The 15042-nt window shown below is 41.0% G+C and overlaps 2 protein-coding genes across 2 annotated transcripts; both read left to right on the top strand.

Moving 5' to 3' along the window:
* Position 1: 1 nt before the first annotated feature.
* On the top strand, positions 2-4041 carry LOC110062227 (recQ-mediated genome instability protein 2-like). Its single transcript, XM_020769102.2, has 3 exons — positions 2-94; positions 612-888; positions 2989-4041. The coding sequence occupies exons 2-3, from the start codon at positions 618-620 to the stop codon at positions 3153-3155; spliced, it is 438 nt and encodes a 145-aa protein (XP_020624761.1). The 5' UTR covers positions 2-94; positions 612-617; the 3' UTR covers positions 3156-4041.
* Positions 4042-4791: 750 nt separating this feature from the next.
* Positions 4792-5744, top strand: LOC110062102 (dynein light chain Tctex-type 5-B-like). The gene has a single exon (XM_020768961.2). It carries the CDS (start codon positions 4873-4875, stop codon positions 5392-5394), a length of 522 nt encoding a protein of 173 aa, XP_020624620.1. The 5' UTR covers positions 4792-4872; the 3' UTR covers positions 5395-5744.
* Positions 5745-15042: the final 9298 nt, after the last annotated feature.

Raw genomic sequence — 15042 nt, forward strand, 5'->3', positions numbered from 1 at the left:
GCGGCAACCAAACAATTCAAAATGGCGGGAAGGCGCGTGTTTATTTTTACGTACTTCGAGCTTGTTCACAATGGATGTAGATTATAGCTTGTAGGTAGGTTCTTGTTTACCGGATCGGCTGCTGATAGTGATTTTAAGGGCTATATTAGGTATGGTAATAGAGGGAAATGTGTACTCTAAATTGTAGTGGAATGAAAACTTCTGAAACTTTTAGCTAATGAACGATCGAATGAGCTTGCCCCGTACTTTTTTTGAGTGTCGATACTAAAATAGCAGTTCAAAATCACTAACTGAGGACTGTACAGAATATATTGAAAAGAACAAAAACTAAATATTCGACTAAAAAACTGCTAAAATTGGTTAAAATGAAAAGCCTAGTCGGTGGACACCGGTGCCCGCCAGCTGTTCCCCCACCCTCCACCTCAGACCCGGGACAGATCGGGGGATAGATAATTTTGTGTGGGAACATTGTCCCCTGGGGGTTTAGGATTGACATGCGTTTAGGCTCCCCTTGGGAAATGAGTGCACCATATGAGGAAACTGGTAACTGATAGCTACTATACTTCAGTACAGCTTGTATGGAAACCCACCTATCGTTTGCTGTCTTGCAGTGCTAAATGTCACAGAAACAGTCATTCAGTCTTGACGCTCCAGCAAAGAAATTCTTTGCCTGTCAGTTACCACAACATACGTCAAATGTCAAGGGGGCCACAGACCAATGGATGTACAGTGACGGCAACTGCGAAGTTTGTTTTAGTCAACTCTGGGTGCAAGGTATAGTAGTTCTGGTCTCAGCAGATGGTGATGACCTCTTTCTTGATGACGGCACAGGAATAATTGAAGCAAATGGTATATCCAAGATTGTGAAAGATCTCTTCATTCAAAAAGGTTCACTGTTGTTATAGATTTTTTCTAGCTTTCAGTGTATTATTCTGACTAAATTAAAGGTAACTAAATTATAGTGTTAGAGGGAGTATCCCAGAAAAATTGGGTTGGGGTGTGTGGCCCACTTTCCAAAACCCCGATATTCCCTACCCTATTTATGACCAGACCAAAAATTCGAAACCCTTTTTATGGCCTGACCCTTACATCAAAACTCTGTTTCAGACCTGCATTATAATTAGTTCCCTAGTTTAGACCAATGTGAAATTACCATAAACATAATTTGTGAAGGGCTCTTGTTGATTTTCTGTTGGATAATGATGAAAACATGGCTTCTTCTTAAAAACATACCCATATCAAGTTTAGGGTGCAAAAATCATACCCTATTTATGACCAAAATGGCCAAAATCAGCTAAAATTGATACCCTATTTATGACCAAAATGGCTGAAAAACCATACCCTTTGGGGCTGCACATACCTATATAGCCCATACGAGAGAGTGGCCCCCCCCCAGGGGGGGGGGGGTAGCAGGCTTTTAGCCAGATGCCTGTCCAATTGTCCTGTAGACGACCACTTTTTGAAGAAAATTGTTTCGTTTTCCATATGTTACCTTATAAATTGTTCATTTGAGCAGGCCCTATAGCACATTTTAGATGCCCACTTTTCAAATCCTGGCTAAAAGCCTGGTGGGTGGTGTTGGATGGATGCTTAATTGAGGGTTCTGGGTTCATCTCTAGCCAGCATCACTACATGTATGTTGCATAATCTTGCAGTGCCCTCTCTCTCCACCTATGAGTATGCAGAACTACTCTTGGATGAATAAGTGGTCATCACAGATACCCTTAGGTTGCCTACACAATTGCTCAATGTAATTATTGGTTGCGAAAATTATCTAGACTGCCTGTCAAAATGTCAGGGCTAGCCTGTGATGTACAAGTAAACCATCCATTGCTAGGAAGTGGAAATACTACTTATTGCCTGAGGATGTACTAACACCACAATTAAGCCCAAGTTAAACTGGTGCTCATATCCTGGGGAGAGCAGGGTAACTCCCTTATATGGGCTATACAGGTGTGTGTGACCCCAAAGGATATGGTTTTTTAGGCATTTTGGTCAGAAATAGGGTATTCATTTTGTCCATTTTGGTCTCAAAAAGGGTATGGCTTTTGTACTTTTGCAATATGGGTAACTATGGTTTTTATAAGTCTAAGCTACTTTTTCATCTTTATTGATAAGACCATGACATCAACAAAGCCCCTTTGCAATGCCTATAACATCGGTGTGAACTAGGTAACTAATTATGAGACAGGTCTGAAACATGAGTACAGGGTATTGATTTAAGGGTCATGTCTTAAACAGGGTATCGAATTTTGGTCAGGTCATAAATAGGGTAGGGAAAATTGCAGATCTTGTTCATAATTAGGGTAAGGATTTGGAAAGCAAGCCACATGCCCCCCTCTCCCCCGATTTTTCTGGGAGTACCCCCTTCTGCAGGGCTTATATCCATTTTCCAGGGCTTGAAGTGACCAGGAATATTCCTACTCTCTCCTGGTTGGGATGTGAGTCCATTGCAGGGCTACCCCCAGAATTTAGTTTGCTAGTATCCATTTACATACCTGGGTAGAGAGAGACAGTGTGAGAGTTAAGTGTCTTGCCCAAGAACACAATGTAGTGACCCTGGCGAGGGCTCAAACCTGGCCCAATTAATCCAGAGTCCACTGCACTACCCATCACACCACTGCATCTTCTCACCTTGGTTGTAACTCAGTATATTTGACAGCTGTCATTCAACATTTTCTAGCCCATCGTTTTAAACTGGTTGGCAAGGAACTCCACTGATAGTCCTAGTGCCCTGGTCTAAAATCTGCAAAATTTCCTTCTGTAGCCCATTAAGCTCCAAGCACCATTAGGAATGGCTCCTGTGTTATCATGTTTCCTTTCAAAAATCAGATCTGGGAATGTTTTTGAACATCAAATAAATGCCAAAAGGTTTCTTGTCTATTTAATCCATCTTTAAACTTTTAAAGCTACATATTAGAATTTTTGTGAAGTACTGCTAATTCCTTTGCTGATTTTATGGTTGTTTTAATCTCTGTGTCATTATAGGGATGTATATGATGGTTGCTGGGCAACTGAGGTCAATTGGTACTCAAGATCAAACACAATGTCCTTGCATCAAAGTGCTCAAGATTGCTGACCTCAGTAATTACCCTCACAGTGAAGCACTCTGGATGATGGAAGTTATTGATGCTCAGTCACAGAAGAACACATAAAATACAATATTTATCAGTTTTCCATCCACTTCATGTGGTATAAATACATCCAGGGGGGTACTCCCATATGAAAAGGACGGGGGAGCTTGTCGGCAATTTTGAAAAGAACCCCTAAGAGGCACCAAGATCCTGTTTTGTGGGCGTGACTTGAAATTGTTTTCTCCCCTGAGAGGTAACAATTTAAAACAACACATTATCTCCTGTCATATTTTTTTCGGCTCAGTATCCTGAAAGTTACCGCTAAAGCTGCCGCTGTGGACCTTTTGAGGCTGAACACCCAAAGAGGTGCCAAAACCACTTTTTAACCCCTAAAAGGTATGACAAGCACCCCCCCGTCCTTTTTATATGGGAGTCCCCCCCCCCCGGGAAATGCATCCAGTAGAAGCAATTGAAGAAGTTACCTTCCTCGTTTGCCTTAAAACAAATTTCTTTATTTGTCATCGGCAGGAACTTGACCAACGTTTTGCCTCAAAGTCAATTTGAAACCCCGTACATGCAAGTCCGAAAAGTGAATTTACATCTGGGGTGTCTTGAAAGTTCGTACCTCAGAAGCTAAAAACTAAACAGTGAACAAGACGTCTTGAAGCAATCAATTTTTCGGACCTGTGTTTTTAGGGTCTGAGTTTTCGAGACACCCTTCACATGCATTTGGCAACGCCCATCATTGGTTGTGTCATTATAAAGGTGAAACGCACACAAAATTATCCTGAAAAATATCCTAAGTTTTGATAACTGTAACAATATGTCTTCAAAGATAAATTTTCTCTTTTGCGAAAAAATGTAGAGGAGAAAATTCAAGGAGGGCTTGAATGTGGGTCAAAGTTTCTCAGACTCTTGCTAGTTATTTATAGCTGTCCATACAAATTGAGATGGAAACTACAGTGTATTTCGCTCTACATGTATTTGCATCGAGCACCCCTACGATTGTGTGAAACCCCGGGGGGGGAGGGGGCACTGTCATATAAGGGCTATATAGCTATGTGCTGCAGTGAACGGTATGGTTTACAAGCAGTTTACTCTAGGATAGGGTATATAAATCAGAGTATTTGGGTCTAGAATAGGGTATCATTTTTTGCAAAACCGACCAGCTGGTTGAAGATTTTATCTAGACTAAGGAAACCAGGAATTGCCACTCAAAAATTTAAAAAGATCAAATCGGTTAGTTTAAATTTACGCAAATAAGTCTCCACAGTGTCAAATAGATGGGGGGATTTGGGAAGTTTACTCTAGTATAGGGTAGCAAAATTCAGCTGAACTAGCTCTGGTTTAGGCTAAGGGTTCCAGGGTCCTAGCGGCACATCCCTACCCAGAAATTCCCAAAGTACCCCCCCCCCCCTCGGGGTGTGAAACCACTTCTATTTTTCTTTGTTTACAACCGTCCATACGTACTTTTTTTTCTAGTTTGTTTTACGCGCGTCTAGGCTCGATTACCAGCGTAAAGCCAGTGAAATTCGCACTCTTGTAATAACAACGAAAGCAACGATAAAAGAGCCAAAACTTGAACTTGGGACGGTAAACAACAGTTTGTTCGCCATCGAATACCCTTCTACACTGAGCCAGGCGTTATGCTTGCGATATCAAATTTCCATCCGTTTGTGGTTGTTTGTCACTAAGGGTCACTAAGGGTGTTACATATCAACCTGACGGGGAATTCTTTAGACCGTCTGTTGTGGTAACGATTCACCTTTCAACTCTTAACGCTGTGAGTTATAACATCATGGAAGAACGCCGCTGCAGGAGTAGTTCTAGCGCCTCGAGTTTGTTCATCCCAGCGCCGAAAATTCCGCCGCATAAAGGGAACTTTGTCATGACTTACTTCTCGTGCCCGGTTGGTAATCTTGAACAAGCGTCTTCATCGACGCATTCCGCTCGTCCCAGAGCGGCCGCCGTCACTGAAAATACTTACAAGATGACGCCAGACAAACGATTTAGCGCCGCAGAAGTTAGAAGCATCATCCAGCAACATCTACAGTCGCTAGAATCACAAACATACGATCCCAAGCTGTGTAGAGAATTGGCCAAGGGCATGTCGAACTCTATTATGAGCGATTTGAAGATGTTGGGGTATTCGCGATTGAAGTTTGTTTGTTCTGTGACTATTGGACAGCTAAGAGGACAAGATGTTAGAATAGCGAGCCGCTCCATTTGGGACACTGAACGAGATACATTTGTCTCTGAGAGTTTCAAGAACGAGACATTGTTTGCTGTGGGTGTTGTGTTTGGAGTGTATCACGAGTAGAGCGAAATCAGCTCTGAAATTTCAAGAATTTTATTTTTTATTCTACAAGTAGGGCCCTACGGCGAAGGGCCTGATTTATTCAGTGTATTTATTGCTTACAGGTATACATAGTAAATAGCGTGCACGTTTTCAGACATTGGTGAAAATATAAATCTATTATGTTACGCTTTCGCATACTGCAGGTTCCGGTTACGTGAGAGGTCGAAGACCGTTGAACACGTTTTCCCGACCCGCAGGCCAAACTTTGTATAAAGGATATATCTATATGTCAGTTCAGGTATACATTACTAGGTAAATAAAGTAAACTATATTGCTCTCATGTGAATAAAACTGTTGACGATTTCAAGTGATCTTAAAACACCTATAGTTGAACGAAAGTGTGTTTTGTATTACCTCTGAACTCTCATTACAATTGTCACTGGATTTTTTTTTCTTTTTTTTCTTTCTTTCTTTTTCTTCTTTTTTTTTTTTTGCGGTTACGGTATGTTATTTTTAAGAAATATAAAACAGTCTCCTTGTATGTATTGAGTTTTGAAAACAAGAGTGGCACAGTCTGGGAGAATGTGATGAAATGCTGAGGGGAAACAAGCCGCTGGCAAGGATTCCCACTGCATTTCACAATATTTTTTGTGGCCAAATCGATAATGTCAAAATAACTTCGCTTTTCGAAGTCATGTCAGAGGAGACAAACCCATTTCTCGCTTCTCTTGTGTTCTGACGCCTGGGTACCAGATCCATAGATAACGGTCCCTACTTTTGTTAGTGCGCACACATTCTGCGAACACGCAAGAAATAGTTTAGCTCCGTGCGCGCGCTGGGGCTGACATTGACGCAATCAACTAGGCTATCACGTACACGACTAAAATTAAAGCAAAATTTTCTTACTTTGACCAAATCAAGTTTAAATGAACCTGTACTTAAACCAGGAACACCAGAATAGCAACATATCGCTAACCACTAACTGTTTACGTCTTCCAGCTGAAAATCTAGCTGTTATCTGTCGAAAACTAAACTGAAATCCAACTGTGAACATGTACCTGCAGATGGCGTAGTGCGCGCGCAAAACAAGTGCGAGATACGCAAATGTCTTACTTACTCGGGAGGTGACAGGAAAAAATGTAACGGGCACCGTAAAAGTTTTCAAAAAAGATCAATAACTTTAAAAAACGCATGGTTACCCCTACATTTTACGGTATGAAATGGAAGTGGCAAGTCTATTCAACACGTGATTAGTTTCTGGTTGTGAGCAAAAGGTATTCAGACTGTATTTTAGCTGAACCAGAGGAAGGCTGTCAGATACGCTAAAAGCGCTTTTGCAACTATTTTGCTATTAAAAACATCAAAAATGTTTTCATTTTGTTACCATTTGCCATGTAGTTTAAAGATCTTTTTAAATGTGTTTGCGTTTCTGTATGTAAAGGCGAATTCTATGGAAATCTGTGAAGAAATATCATTTCCTTCTTTTTTCAGGAAAATGCTGATGTCAGCATTTTTGTTGAGATTCAAGGCTAATTATCTCGAAAAAATACGTGGCTACCCCCATTTTTCTTTGTTGATTCCAATAACCTTTGCAAAGATCTGCTTTTTCCGCGTGGTCCTAACCTGGCACAAAAGCCTTTACAATTAGTAGGCACCTTCCTTAACATATATGATATACACGAGAACTTATTCGTGTGGCATAAATCAAATAAATTTTCAGAAATTCATACATGAAAATGTACACTCTACTTTAAGTCTTAATTAACCCAATCTTTAAAACAGTTCCAACATTTCAAAGGACACCTTATGAGTATTTTTATAATTTTATTTTAAAATTTATACATTCTTAACGTTAAATTTGTAACTGCAGAATAGTTGGACTTTTAACGTTTAGCTTTTTAGGTATGCACGGCCCTTCTGGAAACGTAACCACATATGTGGGCTCCCTGTTAAAATATCTTTATTATTGCAGCGAAGCGCGCGAGTGACGTCATAACTCAGACAAACTCAGACAACGGAATGGTGGAAGATTTAAAGCTTTTTCAAGCGCGTAAGCAAGGGTTCCTAAAACAATTTTTAAAACGGAAATTTGGCGTTCATTTTCCTCCTGTTTCTCTCAGAAAACGCCCATGTTGTCTGACTCTCGTGGGGTTCCAATAATTTGCATTCTATTTTTAGACTTCGCGCGCTTACACATTAGAAGTATAATTCAAACTTGTAAACATTAACAATACAATTACGCATGTGCTGTTTTCCTTGAGCTGAAACAACTAAGTAAACTACTACTGTCAATTTTTCAGCCGCCGGTCTTGATATTTATCAAAACATAATTGTGATGCCTTGAAGCACGGAAAGTCACGTTCAATTGGCTGCCTTTTCTATTTCTTTAAATAGGTGCATTCAAGTTCCTTGGTAGAAATTAAATTTGGATTTTTTAAAAAGTTGCTCTTTTCCTTAATGAAATTCTCGCCGGTTTCCGTAAAAAGTCGTTTTAAATATGTATTTTCATTTATGGAAAGTGGTAATTTCAGCCTCAGATATCTAATAGGGATCACTTATTGTTGCCTAAATAAACAATAGTCTCCATTTGGTGCGAAAATATGTTCGGATATTTCATGGTCCGCGGCACATCTGTTCCGAGAAGCAAACAGTTTTCCGAGAGCGTAGCTCGAGGAAAACTGTGAGCTTTGAGGAACAGATAATGTCGAAGGACAAATAGTTCGATTCAACTATGCATCTATTAGGAGAAAAGTGCTAGCCTAAAATGTCACTTTTATTTGACCGTAAGCTTTTTTCCTTTTGAATTTATTTCTTGATTGTAAATGGTCATGTTCTGTCCTTTTAGAACTCGAGTGCCATCCAGAAAGTTAGGAAACTAAGTGCATGGCCTCGGTAACAACTGAAAGTCTTCCCCATCGACTTGTAAGACTCTGGTAAAAGACTCTAATTTAGCCATATTTGTAAGTAAACGCTTTGGAATGACCAAGCCGTAGTGACCCGCAAGAAGCCGCAGGACGTTGCCGGCTTGCGGACGTAGAAAGAAGTTCTTGCGCGTGCATTATTTTTGGGCTGTACTGTAGGTAACAGAGCTGCCAACGATTCCACGTAGCAACTTAACACCACGCGTGTGGAGGAGACGGTGCCTTTCTGAAAGTCTTCGCTTTTATCTGACATGAAATTTAGTGTTTTTTTGTACTAAGAGGTCAGTTTAAATTGCCACGTTTTTGCCTCTTTTTACTGACGGAAGTGTCGTTCATAATATTATCAAGTTTAAGGCCCGGGGGTAGTACTTTGGGAATTTCTGAGTGGGGATGTGCCGCTGGGACCCTGGAACCCTTAGCCTATACCAGAGCTAGTTCAGCTGAATTTTGCTACCCTATACTAGAGTAAACTCCCCAAATCCCCCAATCTATCGACACTGTTGAGGCTGATTTGCGTAAATTTAAACTTGCCGATTTGATTTTTTTTATATTTTTGAGTGGCAATTCCTGGTTTCCTTAGTCTAGATAAAATCTTAAACCAACCAGCCAGTTTTGTGAAAAATGATACCCTATTCTAGACCCAAACACTCTGATTTATATACCCTATCCTAGAGTAAACTGCTTGAAAACCATACCCTTCACAGCGGCACATACCTATATAGCCCATATATGGCAGTGCCCCCCCCCCCCGGGGTTTAAGGTTATATGTCAGGCAACAACTTAAAAATCTGCTTTGTCCTCACCACTTAGTGAACTTTATCGTCTTTTGTTTAAAACTGCCAGATTGGCGCTGTTTATCTCTGTACACTCTCTCTGGTTAGTCCCATTCCTAATTTCAAGCTCGGCGTTATATATTTTAAGTAAACAATAAGATCAATTAAGACGCCTACCTTGTTAAATGTAAATTAAGACGCTGGTAAGGCGAGGTACTTGTAGCATTGGACCTTTCGAAGTTTTAAGCCGGGGGGGGAGGGTGTACTCTACAAAGGTTTATACGGGGAGTGTCTGCCCAGAGGTCCAACCGCTTACCCTTCTGTATAACATTTTGACGGAAGAAGTACTCCTTTTGTATACCTTTAATTGAAAAAAGGCACCCCTTTCACGTGTTTTCATAATCGGCCCGTATTAAGCCGTACTCGTTAAAAAACTGAGGAAACCTTTTCATCTTCATGCAGTGCATAATAAATTAAATGATACTGCCAAAAGGTGCGCCTGTTCAAAATATTTAATTAAAGGCCCTTTTAAAGAAATAACAGATTTCCCTAACCTTTCATATAGCTCAGCTTGTAAAATTCCTACGGTTTTATTTTATATACCTAAAACCTGAAAAAGGTACCCGTTTCGGGCGAAGACTTCGCGTATAGGCCATTATGGGAAGTACCCCAGGGTTGTAAGCTATCAGTTTCGTACCCTTGTTTCATAATTAGTACATCTTAATGGACTGAGCACGCAAGCCACCATCAGTATTCCACAGGCACTAATAACGAAGGCTTAGGTTATCAGGGAAGAGTGCCGGACTTCAAAGTGAAAGATCTAACGAGAAGACTCCAGTTAAGTAAGAAAATATATGAACATAATTTTGCAATATTAATTAAACTAGGTGCAGGTTCCCGCGAACGCCATGCGAAGAAGGAAATTAATTTCTTTCTCAGAGCCTTTTCAGCTCTTCACAGCAGCATACACACAAGGCTGCATAAAATGACCTATCAACAAATCGAACTTAAAAGAAGTCATTCATTTAATCTACTTCCACAAATAAATAGATAAGTCAAATCGTGAAATTGTGTTTCGACGTAGCTTTTTACTGGAGTGAATTTCGATACAACACCGGAATTTCTGGGACTGTGATATTTCAAATGCTACATTGTGTTTTATTTTTAGGGAGAAATAATGGAGCACTATATTAAGATCCTGCTTCAAAAGCGAGGGGGAAAGTGTTCTTAGTTAATTCTCAGCTTGTGCCGGTATGTTCTTAGCCCAATGTTCTTATTAACTGAAAGGTTGGTGGGGCATCTAACATCCTCCCTTTATGTATAACGATTCACTTTATGAAGAGTACGGATGCGTTCATCAATCCAGGGAATCTTTGCTGATTTCGATGGAATAGAAAGGTTGCAGAAGAGTTTCAACTTCGGATGGACCGCTCAGTTTCTCAGTTACCTGAAGTCACTGCAACACGCCATTTGTACTTAATTCGCATGTCGGAAAGCTTTGAAAAGTCAACCATCCACTTGAGAGAATATTTTCTCTTGCGAGGTGGACACGTTTACAGAAAATCACATAAATTTTATTCCCCACCAAACGAGTTCATCACCAAACAATTTAATCCGATCGCCTCCCAGTCAAGCAAAACTTAACTCGCCTACCCGTGATTAGTCGTGATATCATGACTAGAGGTAATATGACACATTCCACATTTAACATTCGGTAACCATGACATGTTAATTAAATCAGGAGCCCACAGTTGAAGTCCTTTGAGTTCCTCGGCGGCTATCCAAAACTAGCAGTTTATTCCATTGACTAGGCGTCCTGATAGATAGCTTGCAGCCGGTCGCTTTTCTTAATTATAAGGCTGGTTTTCACTAGCGACGGAGTCCGAGTCCGAGTCGTCGTCGGAGTCGTAAGAGCGCTTATAACCTAGTGAAAATCGAAAATCGGAGTCATAAGCGGAGTCATAAGCTAGACGGAATCGGAAGAATCAGAACGTTTCCATTTCTTCCTATTCCGCTTACGACTCCGTCGCTTATGGTCCAGTGAAAACTAGATCGTCGGAGTTGGAAGCAGAAACGGAAGAACCAACCAATCACAACGCCCGGAAACGAACATCGTGATTGGTTTATTCTTCCGCTTCTGCTTCCGACTCCGACAATCTAGTTTTCATTGGACCATAGGCGACAGAGTCATAAGCAGATGTGGTGTTCTGCTTCCGACTCCATCAGTTTGATTTTCACTAGATCGTATCGCTCTGCGCTTCTGTTTACGACTCCGACTATGACTCCGTCGCTAGTGAAAACCAGCCTTTAGGGCCCAAATAGTTTTGTTCCGTAAACACAAACGCAAAAATTGCGGAACGGGCAAAAAGACTCTTGAAATTTTTAAACCTCCATCCGCCAAGCAACGAAGTAGCTGATTGGTCAATACATGTAACTCGCCCCATACTCCCTCCCTGATTTCGGGAGAAAAACAGACTGTACGCAGGCTAGTGCCCTGAGGGATTATTTTGTTTGAACCACTTGTGACGTCGTCACTTTTCACTACAGAGGATGGTTTTGATAATAAGCAGATAAAGTGAGGAAAAAACAACAGCTAAAAATCACCTAAACACTTTCATTTTCTTAACACGTCGGGCTTACAAACCGCAAAGTGAAGCTGGAGGTACTTTATAAGGTGTTTTTCAAACTATTTGTCAACAATTTCGCTTCGAATTAGTTTTATTAAACATTGGCGTAAAGTACAATAGGATTTCAGTTGCTTAGCTGTTTGTAATTTTTTTTGCTGTTGTTCTACAGCAGTCAACATTAGTAATTGTAACAATGTATGCTGTTTTTAATCATTAATCAGCCCACAGCACGAGATATCCGTGTAATACACCTGATGATTCAGATCTGATCACTGAGCAGGAGTCACTGAAGAGCGCAATGAACAAATATCTTCTTTGTGTTGCTGTCTATCTTTGCGGTACTATCTCTGTCTGCTGGACCGCCATCCCTTGCAAGATCGTAGTTAATTACAACTTGAACATTATTCTTGCAATGTAAATACAAAGGCACGTCGGCCTCAATAGAGCTTTTTAGCTTGGGCGATTTGTCGTCCCATTTCAGACCATGTGATGATACTCTTGAGAATTCTCGCTTTCAAATTTAGTCGCAGGTGTATGAATGAATAATTTTAAGATGGATAAAAGAACAATTCTCATAAGAATATCGCGTGGTCTTTAATGGGAAAACAAACTGCCCAAGCTAAAAAGGTCTACTGTACAAGGCACGGGTGGGTTGGCGCTCCCTCCTTTGAGTTTCGTTACATTATAACACGCCTTGAAATCATAACGTCATTTATACTTACAAATATTACTTCAAACACCTTGAAGTACTTCGCTATGCGTCATATTTTCAACTCTCTTGTCTTCCTCTTTTCATCAAAATATTAGAGGGCTTAAGCAATGGGGACGACGACCCAGAGGACAACGCCTAGAAAAAAAATGAATTTATATGTTGCCTTCGAATTTCGCAATTGTCTACATCTGTTCAGTGCGCCTATTGGTCTAAGAACTTGCTCAAGCTAAGTATTTAACGCCAGCGTTCTCCAAAATATGCCGAACTTAGTCATTTCACGTTGTTGTTGTGCAGGGAAGGGCAAAGAAATGCACAAAGATATAAAACGCGGAGTCATTGTTTTACTCCTCAAACCTTTTGTTTGGTGGCGTTGTCGTTGTTAATGTTGCCGTCGTGGTTTTCTTGAGCTCTGTAAGTATGTCAAATATAAGAAAACGGGTACTGGCGACGTACGATTCGTACCATCCATACAGAAACAACAAAATATTCGATTCTAAGTTGCAATAATGGCATGAATTTGACGAATCGTCAACGCCGGTATGGTCGACTACAGCTGTACAGCCAAGTTTCGTACAAATGCATGGCACCAACTGCATGTTTATTCTTCCATTTGACGGATAACAGATCGTCAACCATTCGTACGCGTGATCGGCGTGATCGTATCGCTAGTTAAGCCCGGTCCTCGCTTGCGAGCAAGCATAAGCATAAGTATAAACAAAAGAAGCTTATGCGCTAGTGGAGATGGCTGCGACATAAGCATAAGCATTAGCGTTCTTCTGATGCTTATGGTTATGTCGGTATTATGTCCAGTGAGAACATGGCTGACGTAAGCATAACGCGATCGCTGCTTGGCTGATATTCCTTCGCTTATGCTTATGCTTATGCCAGCCATGTCCCCACTGGCCATAACAGCGACATAAGCATAACCATTAAGCATTAGAACGCAAGGTTTTGATATTCTTATGCCTATGTTTATGCTCACATATGTCCGGCCGGCGCCGACCCTGCTAGAACATAAGCTTCTTATGATTATAATTATGCTTATGATTGCGTCGCAGGTGAGGACCGGGCTTTTGACGAATCGTACCCGTTTGGGTGTATTGGACAACCCTCTCTCTTATCGGTGTTTGTTTCGTCTATCGTATTTGATACATTACTTGACGCGTTTAATCTGATCAATGTTTAACAGTTCGACCAGACAACCCACCGGCCCCAGCTCATGGCAGCGTCGACTGCTTCTCGTGGGATTACCAAGTGTGTGTGATCGCGTGTGATAAAGGATATCTACCACAAAGACCACATGCTCCATCCTACCTGTACAATCACACCCCTGACCGGTGGATTTCTTACCCTCCAGGATACAAATATCCCTGGGCTGACTGTGTCAAGATCTGCGAAGACTAAGCAGGTGAGCAGAGAGCAGTTAATTCTGGCGAGGATCAGAGGAAGACACCGCGTTGATGTTTTGTTGTTTACCTCGGTAATTACAATTTATCACCTCCCAACACCTCTCCACGACGTGTTTCTACCTGTTATTGGATTTTTTGGCGTAAGAATAAAGCTTATGCGCAGAAATAAGGGTGCTCACAACACCACGCCAGCGAACACTGCTTCTAAATTTTTCTTTAAATTTGTCTGGTCCGGAAAAGATCTCTTCGCGAGCCAGGCTTAACGTTGTCTCCGTCTCTGTAATCATTTGTACTCACTGAAGATGAATGATTGGCCGAGACGCTTCATCGTTGTCTCCGTTAGAAAGCGCGTTTCGAGGTACATCCAGACAAGCGTTCATCGCTACGAACTCAGTGGCTCCAAACTTGAAACTTGGATTATTTAGAAAAGTATGTAGCAAACAGTCTAATTGCCTCATCCTAACGTTTACCGGGGGGTACTCTAAAACAATTTTAAGGGGGGAGGCTCCGACCCTTTCCCATTTGTGTACCATTTTGACAGAAAAGCTACCTCTTTCGTATACATTTTATTGAAAAAAGGTACCCCCTTCACATACCTACACTGCATCCTTTTCTAAGCCCTTGAAATGAAGCTAATGAACAATATTACGGGAGATCGTCGAACATTACAAGAAAAGATGTGAACCAAAAAACAAGTATTATTTGTTCAGCTCTTGACGAGAGTCAAGATACTCCGATTTTCCTACCCTTTTATATACCTCAACTTGTGAAATCCCTACCCGTTGATATACCTGAAGCCTGAGAAAGGAACCCCTTTCGGGCGGAGCCTGTCCAAATAGGCCATGATCGGGAATACCTCTCCCCGAGGGTGGACGTTTGTTTATTCACAGGGCAACAATTTACCCTGAAGTTTTCGCCGGCTTGCCGTTGCCAACGTTACATGCACTCTAACAAACTGAACACCTTGCACGGGACAACAGTAGCACGAGGCATAATAGTTTTTCTGCGTGTTTCATTTTCTCCACAGATCCCAAGTAAAACTCAAGCAATGATACGAAGGATGAAAACGATGCCAGAACACATGAAAATAAAAGCGGGATATAAAATGAAACACATAATAAATTCCGTAAATGGTAGATAAGAAAGAAAAGCTGTAATGAACTATATTGTGTATATAGTGTTGTTACTTATCCTAGCAAAGAGAGCAAATTCAAAATTTCGCAGCGC

Source organism: Orbicella faveolata, unplaced genomic scaffold (assembly GCF_042242905.1).
Source record: "Orbicella faveolata isolate gen_17 unplaced genomic scaffold, um_ofav_v1 contig_14, whole genome shotgun sequence".
Classification (NCBI taxonomy): domain Eukaryota; kingdom Metazoa; phylum Cnidaria; class Anthozoa; order Scleractinia; family Merulinidae; genus Orbicella; species Orbicella faveolata.

What these genes read in the sequence shown, in the direction of transcription:
- LOC110062227 (XM_020769102.2), top strand. Translation starts at nt 618, where the DNA reads ATGTCACAGAAACAGTCATTCAGTCTTGACGCTCCAGCAAAGAAATTC. An exon ending in AGATCTCTTCATTCAAAAAG is followed by an intron (nt 889 to 2,988) that starts GTTCACTGTTGT and finishes GTGTCATTATAG; the next exon opens with GGATGTATATGATGGTTGCT.
- LOC110062102 (XM_020768961.2), top strand. Translation starts at nt 4,873, where the DNA reads ATGGAAGAACGCCGCTGCAGGAGTAGTTCTAGCGCCTCGAGTTTGTTC.